General features: G+C 39.0%; 1 protein-coding gene across 1 annotated transcript in view; it reads right to left on the minus strand.

The window, feature by feature from the left end:
- EVC2 (EvC ciliary complex subunit 2) overlaps positions 1 to 21367 on the minus strand; it is a 74221-nt gene that overhangs the window by 23567 nt on the left and 29287 nt on the right. The window contains 5 exon segments of the mRNA XM_065633657.1: positions 1906 to 2370; positions 3651 to 3810; positions 7215 to 7390; positions 10107 to 10346; positions 13763 to 14087. Of these exon segments, the coding sequence (XP_065489729.1) occupies positions 1906 to 2370; positions 3651 to 3810; positions 7215 to 7390; positions 10107 to 10346; positions 13763 to 14087 (1366 nt within the window).

The raw sequence follows: 21367 nt of genomic DNA on the forward strand, positions 1-21367 counted from the left end.
ATGCAATATTACTCCAAGCAAGCATTTACAGTATACTTAACTATTTCTCACATTGTCTTAGACTTTCAGAAGATAATCCATACTATATATCCATGCTATATTCATATATAAAAGAAATACAGCAAATCACAGTTTTGTCACGTCTATGTTTATAAAGGACCTTAAGCATTAATGATCTTCATAAATATTTTGGACTAGCAGTCTCTCTGATAAGCAACAAAAATGAAAAGTTATCATTCAAAATAATTCTTTGTGAAAACTAGATAGCAGATGAGACCAGAAATATGAGAGCTGGTATCTGTCATCAAAATATCAAAATTGACAGGCAGTGAACTGAACATAAAGACAGTGACAGACTTTAAGGGGCTTTTGATAGGACAGTTGAGCAAATGCTGCATTTTTGTACATATTTTCCAGCATTTTACTGGAAAAAAAAACACCAAACAGCTTACCATTGCTGTAAATAAAGATAGCATCTAATAAATACAATAGGTGACACTGCAGACTGGAATACAATTGTGCAATCATAAGTTAGAAACAGGAAATATCTGCTCAGTCATACAATTTACTTTCATGCTCCTGCAGGTCTGCTCTCAACAATGTCAATAAGAGATAATAAGACAAACTAGAAAAAACATTGAAATAGCTTACAGAATAGTGATTAAAATGCAGAATAAAATACAAAGCCCTTGAAATTAGAACCAAAACAAGACACAAATGCATTTTTTTTTCTTTAACAAAGCAAATGTAATGGGCAAAGTTTTTTATTTACATTCTGTTATATGGTTTTACATTGTGCAGCAGGGAAACTTATAAACACGCTGTCTGGACAAAACTGCCCATGCAAATCTGTTTTGCTTTAAAGAAGTATGAAGGAGAAACCTTTACTAATGCTTTTTTTCCCCCTTCCTAATTTTTTTTCTCTCTGTTCGATCTATCATGTTCAGGACGTTTGTTCCAGGGGCAGACAGCCTAATACGGGTTTCCCTGTTCCAGTTTCTTCCCCTAAAGCTGCAACTTTGACAGCAGACTGTTTTTTCCTGTTCCCACGTCTCTAACAATGTCTGTTATTAAATAGACATTGCATACTGTAAATATTCAGGTAATAAAACAACTAAACATAAATGTACTTGAAAGCTAAGAAGAAACACTAACAAACAGTGCAAATCTCTGAGACCTTGCTGCCCAGCCCACGAGACACCACGCACTATGGCTCTTAGCCGTAGCTGGGGTCTCCCCTGCACAAGGTCTCCAAATGGTGGCAAAGCCACCACCCACCTTCCCACCTCCCCACGGTCACATCGTAGCAGGCAGTGATGGCCGTAAGGTGCACCCGAGGCCAGTAAACCTCTCTGCAACATCACTTGTGATGCCTCTCTGGCTCGGGGCTCAGGACCAGGGGCACTTGGTCAGCATGAAGCCCATGAGCTGGAGAGGTCAGCTACTGCGCTGTGTATTTATGGAATACGTGGAAATTCTGTGGCACAGCTCAAAAGAAACATGATGAGTATGGCTTGACTTGTGGCTGGAAGAAATACATTGAAATTGGATGTGGGGTTAATTAGGCCTAACATACTAAATGGCATTTCTAAAGTGCCGGACCTCTGAGAAGAGACTGAGGATAGTAATGAAAGATGTGCAAGTGAAACCTGACACAGAGTGAATGGAAGTACAAAAATAACATTCCACGTTTTTGGTTTCAAAACCAGTGTTTCCTGGGATTTCCACTGCAGCACTAGGAGTGCCAGCTCTCCTGCTGGCACCGCAAGGGCTGAGCTTGCAAGAAAGAAAAAAAAAAAATCAATTCCCAAGTGCCCAACAGAAAACTGATCATTAGGAATCATACCAAACTCCTAGTCCATCTCTATTTGCAATAATAACGAAGAAAAAGGTGCAGAGAGATACTTGCATGAACAGTGATTGTTCCCAGCTCCTTAATGTTTTTTGTTCTGAAATGCTCATTTCCAGTTCTTCACTTAGCTTCTGCCTGGTGAGCTGCAGCAGCTCCTCAGCAGCCGTGCTCTTGTCACGCTCTTCCCTTTCAAGCTGTTCATGTTTAACAACCATTTCTTTTTTATGCTCCTCCACAGCTTCCAGCAGGAACATCTTCGGCACACTGAGCTTTACCAGTTCTTGCACAAATACTCCATACTGAACACGTTTAAGCTCTTCAACAGTTTTCTCTGTCAGACTAAAAAGAAGCTCTTTCAGCTCTTCACTGGCCTCATTGTCAAGCTTTTCAGTAAGTTCTTCAAATTCAATGGTGTGATCACTCAGAAGATTTTTCCAGTTGCTCAGGTAGTGAGCAACCTCCTTAGTAGTTTTGAAGGGGTCTCCAAGTGACAGCTGCTCCTTCCAACGCTCTTTCTGCTGATTCATTTGCCAAAAGGAGGAACAAGGTTAAGAGGAGCATCTCGAAATTCTAGCTCTTTAAATATGTATTACACAGCAACACAAAATTTCATACTTTTGTTTTTCAGTGTTCTCAAAACTGCTTTTCAGTGTCCAAAGACTTACCTAGCCCTGGCTTTGTGTGCATCTAGCATGCCTGTGATCATTCAGATTATTGTTAGATAGAAGGGCTAACACAGGCCTGTGATAATTTGGATTGTTGCTAGATAGAAGGAGTAGCACCTAAACAATTGCATCATGCTTTGACATAAACCCAGCTGGCTGAAAAGTAATGATCTGACAGCATTCCAGAAGTGAATCTGTATCAAATACTAAGGATGACAAAAAAGAAACAAAAAGGAAAAGAGAGAGGAAAAGGTGGTGATTTTTATTTTATTTTCCCCATCTTAGAGCATGCATCAATTTCACTGGAAAGGTAAACCAAAGCTACCTATGCTGAGAATAAATACAACAAATTAAGTCTCCATTGTTAAATCTGCGGTCTCTCCTTGCACTGATATCTGTAAATAGCAGAGAACACTGAAACACATATTCCACAAAAGGTAAAATTAATCTCACCTAACTTGGGTCATTTAAGGAAATATCACCTAATTCAAGACTGTTTTTTCTACATCCTTTAGGCTGAGAAAGACAGGGACCCTTGGATAACAACTCTCTTCTGTTTATCTCAGATCACCTGCAAGTCATCTTCCATTATGAGATGATTCGGAGCTCTTCAAGTTAGCCTTGATTTTTTACATGTCTGAGGTTAGGTGCCATGAGTCCTACCACAAGCAGCCACAGCTACAGCATTGTTTAAATAGTTTTGATTTGCAGCTGAATTTTAACTGTGCTGTAGAAGTCACTCAAGTCACACACATAGCCAAGGAATTCATAGAAAAGGATGACTGTCACAGATCTGTGCCATCTCCCTCATCATCTCCAGAACCTCTGTTGGCTTTTGCCTGTCTGCTCATTAGAGGCTTGTCACAACCCCCTTGGACAGGTTAGACTAGAGAGAAGGGCTTCACAAGTTTCTCCAGTTACGGCACTTTCTTGCAGACTTTTCTAAAAGAACAGCTATTAATTACTGCATAATTAATACAGCACATGGTGCTACACAGCTAAAAACAACACACTTATTTTCATCTGTGCTCCTGGAAGTGTTAACCGCTGTCCTAAGAACTGTATTTTTCAACTGACTCAGTTTTTAATTCCTGACAAGCCCTGTGAAAATAAATATACTGAAAATAAATTACCTTTTGTAGCATTTCCTGCCTTCGCTTGGTAATGAGTTTCTGGCGAAGCTTTTGCTTTTCTTGTTTTAAATCATGATCAAATTTCTGTTTTACAGAATTAATTTCAGCCTCAGCTTGGTCCAGCAGCATTCCCAAATGACTTTCAGGTAGATGACCTGCTCTGTAATAACAGTGTTCGAAGCCTGTTATCCCAAATTCTTAAGAGCAAAAGGATATTTAAGGCACTTAGTACCACAAAAAGGCTCAACAAAGTAGGAACACAGAATGATCTTTGTTTCTTTAGCAGTGATACCCGAGGGGATCAAACAAGCAAGTGGATAACAGAAAGAATCTCAGAGATGAGTGTAGAATTGAGGCAGTTTGTGAAGGTAGAGTCAAAGTGTCTGCAGAACGAACGGGAAGAAGGAAGGGAAGCCAAATGCAAAACCAATTACATATCAGTTAGGAATGTGATATTCAAATGAGACATTTTAAACTTTATATATTATTCATAATATTTACATTTTTCATTTAATGCCTGTGGAATGCAATTCTAGATGTCTTTTATAGCTCCTTCTCATTAGAAACAATTTTCTCTTTAAAGGATGTAATCTAATCAAGTAAAAACAATTAAAACTTATTTTAAAGATACAAGCAATCATAATCCATGAAAAGGTTTAGATTCAGATTTCCTATTACATTTACATAATCAGAAAAATTATAAAGATTTCAAATTAATAGTGAAATACAATAATCTAACAGAGTAAATTCTCAGTCTTAAGCACACAGTGCTTTCAAATGGAAGTTTAAGACTATGATCTACCTCCAGTTGCTATAGCATTTAATTTCAAACAGTAAGCACGATCCCAGCCATGCCTGCAACAGTTAGAAAAATCCTCCCTGACCACAAACTGAAACTGAATTTCAGAAATATTTACACCAGAAATTCCCCAAATCTTTCTCACACAAAAGAAGAATAAAATAACATCTTAATTTGGACCAGGCTGTTGGACATTTGTGAGTTATAATTTCTCATATGAAGAGAGTAGACTTCCAAAATGTGGGGTTGAAAAGGTGAACATGGAACTTTGAGCAGAAAGCACCAATTCCTGACCTGAACCTGGATGTTGTCCAAATGCTTTCTGGTCTATTTTTCAAATCCCCATTATACAGAGACATGAACACTACACACAGAGTGTGGATTCAGGTGAATGCAGGGCTTCTCAGTCCCTGTTCCAACACAATGCCTGCCCCAATTCACAAACTACAGTAGCAGCTAAACATTGCAAGCCCTTCTCCAGAAAGGAGAGAGTCTCATTCTGGTTTATAAGGATTTATTGATACTATAACAGCTTAGTTCCAAACAAAATCATCAAACTAAAAGCTAAAAGAAATAAAACAGAAGATTAATGTATTATCTTGATTGCAGCCACCACACTGTAACAATGGTGGCCAGATTCCACAATTCACACCGATCCACCTACTGCTCAAGCATCCACAAGCACCCGAGCAAGCCACGAAACATCACCACCTACATAATGAATGTGCTGGATAGAAACTCGGATCTGCTTTATCGCACAGTTATGTCAACCAGAGACAGCCTCCTTTTGCAGAGCTTTTCCAATGTCTATCTGTTGTATTTCTTTCCTTTTCTGAAAAGGGGATTAAAATAACTCTCAGTACCTTGACAGCAATCCACCAAGCAACATTCTTGGATCTTTTGCGCAAGTCATTTTTGCCTTGAAAGCAATCAATGTTACATTTCAGTGTACGTTAAAAAACCAAACCAAACACCCCAAAACCAAACCAAACAAAAACCCACAAAAAACTAGCACCTAATTTTGTACTCATATTTAGTAAATCTAAGACTTACCCCAGCTTGTTGATCAAACCTAAGGCAAAAGATTAGTAAATATCAGGTAGATTTATTACAGTGGGGAAGTGAGGCAAGATAATAACCAAGATATTATTTTTAACACCTTTACTCTGTATTGTACTGAGGAAATAAAACCAGGCTTGCTGCATCCAATTAAAATCCCTGTCCAGAGCAGTGAAAAGGGGCTGTAATAGAAAAAGATAGATGTGCTGGAACCACTCAGCAAATGAAAGATATAGGAAAAGCCATGCAACATAGAATAATGGGAAGATGATATATTCCTACCTATTCTTAGGATGGAAAGAAAAAAAAATAAAAGGGTCTACATTATTTCCATTTCAGTTGTTGATTTATTTAGAAATGTAATATGTCCACAGCTCGAAGTGAAGATGATGCAGTATTGTAAAACCTATTTACTTATTTGGAATGTACTTATTTAGAAATCCTAGATAACAAAAATCATAGGCAAAATGCCTACCACCACAAAAGTCTATGGGAGTTTATGTGGGAACTTACATTAAATAGTATTCTAGTAATTCCTAGAAGGCTCAATCTTGGCAAGAGACCTTCATTTCTCGTTTCATATAAATACAGTATTAAAACAATTACAGTACTAGAATTAGAAGATGTCCTCTTCCCAAAGGACTCTGAACTGAAACACCTAATAAAAGGAGAGGAGAAAGACAATGCAACAGTATAGACTGTAGGATAAACTGCTTGGTCACAGAATACAAGACATCTAATCATTGAAGAAATGTGCAGGCACATGTTTAATGTCTTTGAACAAGGAGAATTTTAATGAAGAAGAATACTGCAGTAACGACAAGGATGTTTAGAGGGAGACCCTCCCAAATGCAGTGAGTGCCATGGAAGGAACAGATGAAGAGTGTGGCCAACAGCAGCAGTATCACAGGTCAATCCAAGGCAGACCTTGTCTTCTCTGGACTGAATGAAAGCCAACAAAATTAGGAGAAAAAGTGAAGTGAGGGCACTAAAAGTAAAAAGTAGTAGTTTCTATTTGATGTTATGGAGAACTCTGTAAGTGATGCTGGACTCTAGCAAAGGAAGACTGTTTTATGAAAGCTAAGGAAGGATTTTCATTTCACTTGAACTTCTACTTTTTATATATTGCCTGCAACAGTTGCTAGTCAACATCCTGTCCAGTTACACTATTTATAAACTTCATCAACTGTCTTTAGAAAATAGTAACGCATTTCAGCTTGAGACTGTGTATCCAGCTGCTCATTCAGTCACAACTGAATCAAAATCCTTCTTTCCTGTTAAATCCAGATATTCACATGTAAAGAACCCAGACAAAGGGTCTTAACTGATACATATTACAATGGACTTTTCACACGATTGAAGACTATTTGCATGAATAATGGATATATAAAGACATCGAGACCCTCATATAAGTCTGATTCCCACTGAAGTCAGAATTACAAACAGGTACTATACATATTCCCAGCAATTCATCTCTGTGTTGTACAAAGTGGACACAGCAACAAAGCCTCACCTTCATGTCTGCTAGGATAGGAAATAACAAATCCATTAGTTGCAACGAATTTTCGTAGAATTAAAGTATAACACTTTTATGAACTTTTCCTGAAAAACACTGGAACCCAGACAAAAAGATGTTTGAGGACTATTCTACTGCTATTGAGATAATATAGTCAAATGGCTGTGAAAACCAAAATTGAGATATTTACCTTTCCATCTTACTAATGAGACTTGATATCTGGGTTGCTGCTGCATTTATAAGAGCAGAGGCTTGAGAATCCCTTAAGTGTATCTTACTTATTAGATACTTTCTGTAAGTAAATCTTCTATTCAGATGATATTTCTTGCTAGCTTGCAAAAAATCCATTAGCTCTTCAATGTCTCCCTACAGGAAAGAACATGAACAAATATATTTAATTAGATGTAATGTTAATTGCAGCTAACACCTGTGGGTTTCAGACCAGATTTTTTCACTAACAGGGCAAAGTTAAAAAGCTCTTACAAATGAAAAACAATAAGCTTATATTAACTTACCTCTAATTATCAAGTCTCATTGTAACTGTTATTTCAACAAAAAAAAAATAGATAACGTGTTGAGCTTTTGGCCTGAATACCGCAACACTGTGCATACTCTCCTGAATGCACCTCCCGAGACCGTGAGTTAACAGGTCGTTTGATCAGATACCCACAATTACATACACATGCAACTCTACCAGTGTTAGCAGAACTGTTCTCACAGCTATCCACAGGCTAAAAGGTCTTCTTGAACTGGGACCTGAAGACGGCATGTCTTCACTAACAGCAGCAAGTGGCATCGAGTCCTTCTTTCTTTTTTTTTTTTTCACTATGTACTGTATGATTAAATAAACAATGAGTAATATTTTCAAAGGTGTCTAAATTGACTCCAAAGCCAAGGATAAGTGTGTCCAGTGTGTCCAGTACAGCCTGGGGAAAGCCAAGGCCATTGCACACAGGCTGGCTTAGAAGCTTTGGCTTCTAACAGTGGGGAATAGTTTAGGTACCTAACAAATGGGTCTGGCCAGAGACCAGAGGCAGGCACACAGTGGTCTATAGCAGACATTGTGCTAGCATCAGATACCTATGGCAAGGTCTGATACTCAGATGACCCATGACTGAGCAGCCAAAACATTGTCAAAACTTCTTTAACTTGCTCTGTCTTCTGCTTGCTGCTCAACTATCTTTTGCACAAGTGCTTGCTGCACCTATATCTGACAGTCATCAACGTGTGGCTTTTCTGTACCGAGATCTGACAGAGTATCTAGTTTTAGGAGTGGGCTTTACATGTTATGACTCCTGCTTTCCAGATGTTCCTCTTTAACCTCCAGGTCCTCAACCTCTTAGACCACAACAATCAACTTCTTCCTCAAGAAGTAGACAGAAGAACAATTCCCGGAATTTTTGGAACCTAGAACACTAATTTTCAGTACAAATGGGGTAAAAAAAACCCAACAAAAAACAAAAAACCAAAACCCTGAGGAAACAACTCAAGCTATTCTGTTGCAAGAAGCTTAAAATGTAACTGAAAACAAAACTGAAGTCCTGAACATATTCTTCAACTGCATCACTGACCACATAAGCTAGATACTCAACTGCTCAAAGCACAAAACCATAGCACTTCAGACATACCACAATTTCAATAATCAACATATTTGTATTGAGAGGCTCGCTACATCTTCTGAAGTATAGAAAAGCACTTGATGCCTAGGAGGTTTTGAAAATGCCCATAAAGACAGGCCTCCAAAGGTACTTATCATTCATTAGACAGCATCTGATCCCTTTCAGAAAATGCCATTCATAAAATAGATTTAGGTACCTAACTGTTCTCTTAGTTGCCTAAGTCCCTTTATTTAGGCTGAAATTACTTTTTAAAACGGCGCTCTGGCATTTCTGTACTGTGCTGTAGCATCCTGGCTTGTATTAGACAGAAATAGTGTTGCCAGCAGAACCAGGGCAGTGATCGTCCCCCTGTACTTATCACTGGTGAGACTGCACCTCAAATCCTGTGTTCAGTTTTGGGCCCCTCACTACAAGAAAGACATGGAGGTGCTGGAGCATGTTCAGAGAAGGGCAACAAAGCTGGTGAAGGGTCTGGAACACAATTCCTATGAGGAGAGGCTGAGGGAACTGGGGTTATTTAGCATGGAGAAAAGGAGGCTGACGGGAAACCTGAAAGGAGGTTGTAGTGAGGTGGGGGTTGATCTCTTTTCCCAAGTAACAAGTGATAGGGAGAGAGGAAATGGCCTCAAGTTGCACCAGGGGAGGTTTAGATTGGATATTAGGAAAAAAGTCTTCACTAATGGGGTTGTCAGGCATTGGAACAGGCTGCCCAGGAAGTGGTTGAGCCACCATCCCTGGAGGCATTTAAAAGATGCGTAGATGTGGTGCTTAGGAACATGGTTTAGCCGTGGACTTGGCCAGGTTAGGTTAATGGTTGGACTCAATGATCTTAAGGGTCCTTCTAACATAAATGATCCTATGCTAAGGGCCCCATTAACACCAGCAAGAGTAGGCCTGGAACCAGAAGTCTGCTGCACAATCACAAATCTGCTTTCAGACCATCCTGTGGGGAAGGGCTTAGGGGCAGAGCTGCACCAACACAGATTACAGGAGTGCCCCAAGATGTGCAGATATATCAAAATATTCACTGTAAACCTGGGGATTTATATTGCAGAATTTCCCACTGCACGGTGTAGATATGTTTTCAAATTTCTTTCTTCTGCATGATACAGGTTAGCTACTAGTCTTATTTTCCCTGAGTAGTAAAGACAAGCTTTAGGTACCTGGGTGCTTTGGAAATATTACTCATGAAAACAAAAGTCAGCACTAAGAATATAATGTTGTGGCAAATACATCTAATTCACTGTTGTAAAAAAAGGCTATGCGTATGCATCAATATACTGTTGTTTGGATGTCTAGATGTGCATAATTATGGCATTATACTTTTAAAAATTACTCCTAAGAAAATTAGTTATAAAAGTGTTAACATTTATCCTCAGACATATTTATTGAAATATTTCTCAAAAGTTACGGTGGGTTTGTATTCTGTCATTAGGTTAGGAATGGAGTTATCATCGTATTACCTGTATTTTAGAGTAATCTTCCACTAATGTTTTAGCTGCTTCCAACTTCAGTTCTCCCTTGAAAGTAGCGTTTGTTATCTGTGTAAAAAAGATACTATGGAGCTCCTTTCTCTGGGTGACAGCCAGCTGTCTATAAGCCTTTGCAAAGTATTCCTCCTGCTTTACCAGAAGGAACCTCTTCAGATGTTCCTGCTCCAGTCTGTGAAGTCTATCGAGAAGACTTCTGTATTCTATAGCAGGCTGCAGAGAAGAGAGAAATAAATAAATCAGAAGTGATTTTCAGTATTCAACATACTTGAAAGTATCAGAGCTACTAGCTCATATATATTTTATGCATACTCTGATTACTGTCATTTCAGGTTTGAATGAGGCTAATACTAAATCAGTGTACACTTTCCATGGTTTTTATTTGTTTGGAATGACAGGGGTTGTACAGCTGTCAGTCTCTAATCCAGATAACACTTCCAAGGCATAATGAAGTCTTTTTAGAATTTAGAAGCATTAATTAAGATAAATTATAGAAAACGGCATGAAATTCAACACAAAGGCTATATGTGAAATTAATTTCTTAGGTTTCATCGATCCTGAAATCCTATTAAAATTAAATAGACTCATATAAGTCAGAACAATGAAATAACAATAACCATACATTTTATAAACAATATAGATTAGAAAAAATATTCTACTACAAATCTCTGAAAGTTCTTACTATTGGTACCTACTTTATTGGTTTCTACAAGTTGATTCAAGAGCATCGTTTTAGAGTTACAACAAAGGAGTAGAATTAAATTGCAATTAATTCAAAAGCTTCTTTGCAAGAAATACATTCTCATAGTTCTCCAGTAAGACACATTCATAGTTTTAATCTCAGATGGCATAAACTCGTTATAGAATCAAAACATACACGTCCCAAAGAGCAAAGAATGCCTCTCATGTCAGCAGAACTACCTAACAGTAGTTACGTTGATCTTGTTCTAAATTTCATACTATTAATCTGGGGAGAACTGCCCTCTGTACTGAGGCCCCCCACACCTCACCCCTCTTTCCCAAGAGACACATTGCAAGACAGTAAATAATTAATAAAAAACGCAGGGAATATACATTCTGTGTTTTATCTGAGAAAGGGAGGAGGTTATTGCTCCAGCTATTTTTCACTGCATCTCTTGGACCTCAGTACAGCTGCTGCCAAGAGCACGTGTGGGCCACCCTTAGTGCTCCGGTACATCGTTTTGGATCAGGTTCCACAGCAAGTACAAAAATAAGCTCTTTCGCAGAGAGGAATGCGAGCAGCAAGACATCAATATAGAATAAATGGATCAGGACAAGTATTGGACTGGCCTTAATTCCTTGTTTGATTCCTATCATGCAGGATTTCCAATATAAACCAGACTGAACCAATATCAGTGTATTTTGTGTAAAGAAATGCCACTCTGCTGACAGCATATTCAGTGTGAGTTCACCTACTGAGTTTCAGCCAGGCCTCTCTCTCTGCAAAGGTAGGATTTATCTGAGCAAGGTCAAAGTGGTTGACATATAGTCTAGGCTCATTCTATAACCAATAGAAGGAAAATGACTTCTGCAGAGTACAATTCACCCCATCTTTAAAATGACGGCTGCAAGTGTCCCTTCCTTGCTGCCTCCTTTGACTTTCTAGCATCTATAGTTCAGGATGTTCATATCTTACAGATATTTGAAAGCTCCCTAGAGTCGCAATTTAAAATGCACCTGGAAACATCCAAGTAATCCAACTAGCTCACTAGCCTTGTGCTGTCAACTTTCTCCATGCAACAGCCTGATAAACCAAAGTTCTTCCTGAGAGCCTCAACATACTGTAGTACCTTTGATGGGTCGGTGCTCAGCAAAACACTTCTTTTGTCAAAACTGCGATCATGAATTGTCATGAAAGTCCCTAACAATTACAGGTATATGACATGCGAATAAAAATGCTTTTTAAAAAAAAAAAAAAAAACGAAACAATAGAACATCAAAACTTCAATAATGTCTACAAAGAGAGCATATACAACAAGGAATATACTGGTCTACGGGATTATACTCCTAACATAACTTCTTATTTCCTTGTCATTGAACTGAAACAGACAGCTGGAAACTCAGAGTATCACATTCCATACCCACTTGTGCTCCACTTCTGCTCCAGAAGCAGAGCCCCACTGGTAAGTAATGAACTCCACTATTTATTCCCAGCAAGACATCCTCTTAATATGAGTTATAATATTAGACAACCATGAAACATTAACTTCTATATTTTAGCACTTCAAGCTTACAGAATTGAAATATACAAAATTTAACAGAATCCTCTTCAGAAACATGAAGTAAAAAAGAAAAAAAAAGGGGGGGAGGGGAGAATGGAAATAATTTTTACTGTAAACATTTTATATGTTTGAAAAAAGACATGGAAAAGTGGAGTATAATTTTGTACATGAGATGTTGGACTGGTGACCAGGGCTCTATTTCCATCTAGAGACTGTCAGAGAAATCCTGGGTAATGACATCCATTTAGACAATGATCTTTGAAAGAAAGTGACACACACAAGCACTAAGCTTTTACTTAAAGGAAGACTCTAAACTTGTAAAGAATCATTCTCTGTCTTAAATTATTCATCTTGCTATTATCCAGAGGCTATTTCCAAGCAAAGTCTACTCCCTGCTCTGCCTAAAATATAGATTGTTCTGCTTGCCTTCACTCGGTTTGGAGGAAATCAGCCTTTGGTTGCACTTATACTCTCATTTTCTTCAAAATAAGAATATTAATACTGGAGGCTTTTTACCTAGATTGTAAGTTTTATGATGCAGAGAGTTTGCTCTGCTCTGAATGTGCAAAATACTTTATAGTGTCTGACTGCAGTAAAATATAGTAAATAAAAATACATCACGTTGCAGGGATTTAAGTGACTATAAAAAAAACATCAGGGTAATGACAGCCTTTTGTTTTCAGGTGTCACAGATTCTCTTGAGATAAATTCACTTTCTGGTGAAATAGAACACAGTTTCTTAATAACATCTACCCTAATTATGACATCTGAATTTTTAACATATTTAAATTGTCCAGCTTTTCTCTTAGAATCATAGAATAGTTTGGGTTGGAAGGGATGTTCAAAGGTCATCCAGTCCAACCCCTCTGCAATGAGCAGTGACATCTGCAACCAGATCAGGTTGCTCAGAGCCCTGTCCAACCTGGCCTCGGATATTTCCAGGGATGGGGCATCTACCACCTCTCTGGGCAATATGGGCCAGTGTTTCATCTCCCTCATCGTAAAAAAATATCTGTCTTGTATCTAGTCTAAATATACTCTCTTTTAGTTTTAAACCATTACCTCTTGTCCTACTGGAACATACCCTACTAAGAAGTTTGTCTTCATCTTTCTTACAGGCCCCTTTTAAGTACTGAAAGGCCGCAATAAGGTCTCCCCAGAGCCGCCTTTTCTCCAGGCTGAACAACCCCAACTCTCTCAGCCTTTCCTCATAGGACAGGTGTTCCATGCCTCTCATCTTTGTGGCTTCCTCTGGACCCTCTCCAACAGGAACATGTCAAGGACTCCAGAGCTCTTTACTCTTCTAAGAGGACAACTCTGCCATTCTAGTCTAAAAGAGACACCATCTACATCATGCAAAATATCTTGATTTTGTATCAGATTTACCTTTTCATTCATTTTCTTAATTAATTCTTCAGCCTCTTCATTTGCATTTCTCACTTTTTGCTGTTGAGTCTCCATTTTCTTCCTAGTTTCCAGATTACATTCAGCTGTTAAAGCCACCATCTTCCTTCCGTATTCCTCTTGAATCTCTTTCTCCATTGCAAGAAATTGTTTTTTGAAAATTGAACTCATCCTCTTCTCCACATGAGGAAAGAGGCTGTGACTTAAGACCATGTTCTTCATCATCATAGCAACCACTTCTTTACATATCTGCAGTCGATATGCCTCCAGATCAGCATCCGTGCGCGTCAGGGTGGCAACCTCCAAGCTGCAGAAAGGCAATCAAGACTGTTTGAAAACACAGATTACAAGAAATTTCTATCAGAAAACAAGGTTATCTAGATTCATTCCATATTGGGTAACTGAATGGCAGTCAAAGAAGTGCACAGATATCACAGCATATGAGCTTACTGACCATGATAGTAATCCTTCATTAAAAAGCCGGGTGAGCCAACTTTTACTACAGCAATGTTAATGAAGTATGGCCATTCCTGTTATTTCCATCTTAGACAGAAAAAGGAAAAGCTTTCCTTTAGAACTCAAAAAATTCTGCCAGTTTAAAAACAAACAAAAACCTCCACAAAAAAACCCACACAAAACCAAACCAAAACACACACACAAAAACATCACCACAAAAAAACCCCAAACAAACAAAACCAAACTAAAACAAACAAACAAGCTAAACAAACAGCCACAAACACAACCTCTGTGAGAATAATCAGATGGAGTATATGAATAGACTATAAATTTCACTGACTTTGTAAAACAGTTCCCAACTCACTGACCCATCTTCACTAATATACCACTGGTTTGTGTTTTGCGCTGGTGTATTCCCTTCTCTGCGGGGAAGAGGGGAGAGTGTTTTGATTATGTGCTGATATCTTTCTCTCTCATCAACATTAACAGAGGTCTAGAAGAAAGATTAAAACCAGAGGGAAATACAAGATTTTTTATAAAATGTAATAAATGTCATGTTGCATATGAATACATTCTCATTTATTTTTAGAGTTATTAAGTTGGAATTATAATTATTCTCCTTTCATATAGTACATAACTACTGTACATTCTATAACTTCACATATTCTGCACTCAATTCAAGATCAGAGATTTAGGTGGGTTTTGCCCTTGCATGTCATTTTACATGAGCAAATGTATTCTTCTCTGTATAGACTAAGTATACAAGAATTTGTGACCTATAAAATAGCATTTTAAGAGCTTAAATCCATTATTTTTTCAATTAAGATGAATTATTGGTTTGATTTGTTCCACAGTCAATATATTTCAAATCCATAGCAAAGGTCTTGTCAAGATTTGCGAAACAGAATGATACTACATTCAGAACGGTATATATCAAAGCATGCAAAGCTATAATTATTTCAACTTTTTGTCAAACAAACCTTCCCCTGTAAGCAAATAAATTTTAATTAAATCAGTGATATATTATCGCTGCCCTTCTGTTAAACACAAGATATGTATTTTTCCCATTTAGAAATCAAGGAGATAAAATTGTTTTCTCACCATGACTCAAATATTTGAAGTATTTAAGAGACATGAGCTTAAGCTATGATAATTGATCACAAAGAAGCAGAGAGATTTTTCTGTTGCAGTGGTGACGCCTATGCTTGTCTTGGTGATCTGCTCCAGGACTGGCTGGTTGCAGCTGCAAAAACCTCCTCCACAGGAGCAGGAATCACTGCCGTAAGGACCCAGATCCCTGTGATTGAAATATTCTTCACAGTAATTTGAAGATCCTGTAAGAGCTAATATTTTCTATAGCATCCCCAAGACAACACAACAATCCAGCTTCTCTGTGCTGTGTGCAGGTCAACATTGCAGGATAGCACCTGTAGGTACACAGCCTTCTTGAGTGGTGTTCAGCTGCATCCATGGTCAAGTCTGCCAGGGTGCTGATCTGCTCCCGCTGCTTGGGAAGAGTCCTTCTCGCTCCAGGACCATGGGACAGACACAGAGGACAGGTGACAGCAGGACCGGGGGAAAAGGATGCTGAAGCAACACAGCAAGCACTTCTAATGGGCAGCGCAGATATGTATTTTCTCTTAAGTCTTGCTGTTTACAGAAGTCCTGGGAGTTTTGCTGACATAGCCAGCTAGTACTAAGCTGTTGACTTACAACAACTAACTTCAAAAAAAGAAGTGTTTCAGTTTTGTGCAAATGCACTCAAATAAAAAGAAGAATCTAGAAAACAGGAGCTTTATGCTATAACATTTCCCTACTGACTGTCAGGCAGTGGCAGGAGGCTTCCCTCTGTAGCTTCACCAATTCAGTATTAGCCTGTAAAATCCAAGCCACTGGATTTATTTTTCTGTTTTAATTCCCACTTCAAGTCCAGTAGCTCTGATTTAATTGAAGCCTAACTGTCTTTTGTGAGAAACATCTCATCTTGGTTTTCAAGCATCCCCTAATAGAGAACTAAACAACACTTCAATTAATTGCTCCACTTGACCATTCCTTTAAGACCTAAAAATGGTCACCTTATCTTCAGCTTGAATTTGATTAGTTTCAACTTCCAACTCTCTTTGCTGGAATAACAAATTCCTTAGTCATTATTTTTCTGTTCTTCATGTCTGCACTGATAGATGGCGGTCATAGCACCTACTAACCCTTTCTTACTGAGGTGTGAAAGACCAAATTCCTCACATCTCTCCCTGGAAAGCAGCGCTTCACAGCTATGTTGATACATAGCTCATAACAGAACATTTATTTATTACCACAAATGCAGGATTTTTTTCAGCATGCTTTGAAAAAAGATTAAGCCATTCCTCACCCTCCTCCTTACTCGTTACTCTTTCGGTCTTCTTCAGCAATGATCCCGAGAATAAAAGACAAAAGCAAACACCATCACAGTATTTCCTATTGTTATCTTCCCCCAGTCTTCCACAGCATTTCTTCCTATTTACTGTAAGTCATTACAGACTAGACCTCATTTCATTTTGAGCAAAATTCCCATGCTCCTTCTCACCCACAAAAAGAACTAGGGTACCCAGTTAACTCCACTCCTCATGATCATGATGCTGAATGCAAGAGGAGCAATAGGTGTAGTTCACCTGAGGCTCTCATGTCAGCAAGTGAGTGATAAGGCTGTTAAGATCTCAGGTGTATTTAATCTACAACTCTCACCCTCCATTCTCCTGACAGCACATCTGTGAAGAAGGCAATGAAGCAGAAGAAACGCATGAACTGTTCCATCAATCCAATGGTAATAGCACAGAGAAAAAGTAATTACAAGCCACAGATCAGTCAGGGCACATCCTGGAAGACAGCAGCCAGACCATTACCCTTTTTCAGCGGCAGCTGCGGAAAGGTTGTGTCTCTAAAAATTTGAAATCTACCTTCCACGTGATGTGCTCTGCTTCTGGTTTGCCTCCCCCACACAGTAGCCAGTGGGAGTGAGACAAGCTCATCACGTGCACCAGAAACCTTGATTCAAGCTCCTATTCCAAGCGGGAGGTTGAGGGCAGCTTTAACAAGCTGCATCAACAGAGTCTTAGATGGCAACGGTCAGTACAAAACAGGAACTCTGTACATACAATAAACCAAATGCTTTCAGGCACAAGTCTTATCAGAAGAACCTTGCTTACCATCATCCAGACTAAATGTGCAATGTTTTGTGACACCTAGGGAAAAAGAAATCCTAACCTGACACTGCGCCTTCTCAAACCGAGGCAGATTTAACAAGTTGCTTTAAATGCTCTGCGCTCTGCTTGTTACAGCAATTCATGTTTAAAAGGTCTCACGTCTCCTCCTGAGCATATGCAACATAATAGAAACATGAAAGCCAATGAAGTACAGGTAGCAGATGGCAACCTAGTGATGAAAAAGATCAAAGCTTCTGTTGGACAAAGCATGCAGAGAAAGGATGAAGACAGCATAAAAGCTAGGTGGTACAAAAGTGTGAAGCGAGGAAGGGGAAAAGACACATACAAAATGAAACCGCAAACAGCAAATGTATAGATTTTTCACTCACTTGAAGAGGAAGAGGATTTAAAGATCTGTCAGAGAAGATCTGGGAGAGAAGAATCCCAGACACCAAACACAGAGAAGCAGAGAGTCTGAGCAGCTCATGTCCTCCACAGACCTAACAAAAGAATACAGGAAAGCAGCTAGGGTCAGGAAAGAGACAATCAGATTTATTTTAAAGAAAAAAACACAACACATCACACCACAAAAAAAAGTAAACCTATCATTAACTACAAAAGAATCGTGTCTTTAAGTCTTATTATTCCAATCAGGGGCCAGCAGAGGGAATTTTTGAACAGGAGAATTAAAACCTGCTGAATTCAACAGTCCTGAAATGAACTAATGGCTTTCTGACACATTTTTAAAACTAATTTTGCAAAGATAAAAAACTACTGTGACACAATTTTCTGAAGTCTAAAGGGGAGACAAACATCAAGCAAACTCCCCTTTGGTGACATTTTCCAACTAAACCAGAAAACCCCATCATTTTCAGAAGACTCATCTCGAAATGGTAGCCAGTTAGAAGCATATGTATTGGAACAATATCCAGAGGAGACTGGAGCCCTGTGACAGCAGTTTCTGCAAAAGCATCCTTTTGTGACACATAACACTCCTGAAAATCATGTAATTTAGAGTCATTTGTGGATGGCTCGTCTCCACTGTCCCCGACACCGTGCTGCAGCTGTGACTTGGAGCACCACGGCACAGCAGCTGCACCAGCTCCTGCTGGGGAGAGGAACACAGCTGGGGAAGGACAGACAGACACACACCTGCCCCCAGCCCAGGGCACCCACTGCTACCACCTGAGCCAGAGCAGCACGTCTCCTGGACCCACAGGCACAGCGCCGACGGGACAGGTGCAGTGAGGAAGAGAAAAGAAGTGTTATGGTCTGTGTTGCCTTGTCACGCTTCAGAGAAGTGAAGACAGACCGTCGGACAGGGAGAATCATACACTCAAGACATGAAGCAGTACGTGCCAGTGCTGGCTTAGGTTACAGTAAGCAGAGAAAGCCATCGAAGGTCTTCAGCTGTGGTTGTTTGTTTCCTAAATCATCTATTTATTGAGGGGTTAGTAATACAACATCGGTACACTGGGCTGTGTTTTGTTTCCTTTGCTGTTTTGGCTTTGCTTGTTTGTTTGTTAATTTTTTGCTTTAATTGCTGTGTCAATGCGGACACTTTGTGCGGTGTTGTCGTTTCTTCAGTCTCTCCCTTTTTCCCTCCTCTGCTTCCCACACTCTCCTGCTGGGTCCCATCACAACAGAGATTGCAAACACTTCAGGGCAGGGCTTTATGCAGGCTGCAGCATAACGAGGTGCAAATCTTTGCAGGAGACCAAAACTGCACTGAAGTAGAAGCAGAAGTAATGGCACGAGGTCAGAACGGCCACCAACAGCCACCGACTGTTCAAAGCCTTCAGCCGTCCCATGCCGGAGCAGGTTGCATTGCCTTTCCCTAGTCTCTGTTCGCTGCCAGGCTGGGCACAGCCCGCCTGTGCTAGAGGACGTCTGAAGATGCTCTGTGCTACACCAGTAGCTGTGCCGGCCTGCAGGCAGCTCTGAACTGGGGGAGTTCATCCATCAGCCCTGTGACACTGATGCAGCTAAGCGTAAAGCGAGTAGAGCTGAATCATGAGCCGACCCGGAATACAGGACATCCCGTCAACAGATAAAATTACTAACAAAGGTATGTGATGATTATCTAAGGATGCTTTCACATGGATGAGTCACAGGTTAAGTTCAGCTTTCCAGAAAAAGTCAGAATGCTGACAAAACCAGAATTGAAAAAGATGATAAATCGAGCTGAGAGACTTGTAGCTCTTCAGAAAAAAAATTATTCATGAAAATCTGCCAAAAGTACATGCACTAGATTTGGCAGCAGTTTCACTATCAAATTCCTCTAACTTTCCACAACAATATAAAGAAATCAAAGGTATTTCAATTCATAAATTAAACGGTTTAAAAAACATTTGAAAAATCTTGCATTTAAGAGACTGAAAATCTCTGCTCTGATTGCAGAAAGTATGAAAACTGATAAATCAGTGATCTTCAGCAAACCAATTTTAAAAATACAGCTAGCTACAATACAGCTGTTGCAACATAGCTCAGGAAATGGTATTTCACTGAAAAGCTACTATGGAAAAAAAGCATTAAAAAGACTCTAGTCCTGCTTCCAGCGAAGTCATCACGCATTTTACCACTGATTTTAAAAGCATCAACTACAGCCTGGATACTAACAAAAGCATAAATAAATATTATGGCTATACGCATTATGCATTAATGCCTGAGAAGCGTCCAAATTTGCTGTCATCTACTCAGATTCTTCTGATCTACTCAGACAGGGTGAGTATTCAGATGACAGAAACGGTAGGAGATACCAGTCTTCTTTCCAAATTATCTGGAATAAAGCATCACTAACAGTACTGCTCTCAAAAGCAGACTGTTTTCTGGATGAGATAAATTGTTCTGGGTGCACAGCAGAAATGACCCAGATGATTCTGAACACAATTTCTTCAAAGTTAGCCAACATCAAAGAAAAGCGACATTTTTAAGATTAAAAAGGATATGTATTCATTAATTTCAAATGAATTGTTTTTTTCAGTTCCCCTGTCTTATCGACTCCTATCACCTATTGAGCATTTGAGTTTCTCTGATGGAAAAAATGTATAGTTTACACACTTGTCAAGCTTATAACAGCATTCACAACATAGAACTACAAATGCACGGTTTGGGGTTCATTCCACGTCTATTCACTATATCTTATTGTTACATCCATATGATTAGTATTTATTGTTTTGTTCTTGCATTGTGCACATTGCACAAAACCAGAGGAATGAATATGCCCTCCCTTCAAAAATTCTAAACTTTTGATTACACTTTCTGAAAGTTATGAACTACAGAAATTAGCACCTCAATTTTTTTTTTTTTGTATTAACCATATAACTATGTCTCACCATTTTCTATGTAAGAATATTCAAGCCTAGCTGCTATGACAATGGGATCTTTTATTCTTACTTTCCATTTGAATTAAGGGTGAAAAAACCCCCACACTAGCTCCATAGCAAATTAAAATGAGATGTACAGTAAGAAATTTACATTTAGAAAGAAAAAGTGAACTTCTAATATCATAGTAAATCGTTTTTGACTTTTCTGTCAAGGTTTTCTGGAGACAGTTTGATCCTGTTCTCTAGTACATCGACCTCAATGCCCTCTACTATCAGAAAAAAATCAGCTGCGATGCATACATATTACTTTGTGATTTTCCAGCATAATTGGCAGTATGTATTGTGTTTCAGCAAGTAGGTTCAAGTTCAGTTACAGCTCTGCCGAACTCAAGGAAGCACAGCTGTACAAAAGGAAGATGAAAAATAAAAGTTACAGTAGTGGAAAGACACTTAAAGAAATTAAGTTGCCTTTCATCTTCTGAGACTACGAGCATGGTCAGACTTCATCACATTGGACATAAACCCAAACTGATCAGCTCTCTTCATATTCTTTTCCAGATATACAGAAAAAGAGACCCGCAACTTTTTGGAACATGATCTTCTAGTGTGCACATCAAATATTCCAA

The sequence above is a fragment of the Caloenas nicobarica genome, chromosome 4 (genome assembly GCF_036013445.1).
Source record: "Caloenas nicobarica isolate bCalNic1 chromosome 4, bCalNic1.hap1, whole genome shotgun sequence".
Classification (NCBI taxonomy): Eukaryota; Metazoa; Chordata; class Aves; order Columbiformes; family Columbidae; genus Caloenas; species Caloenas nicobarica.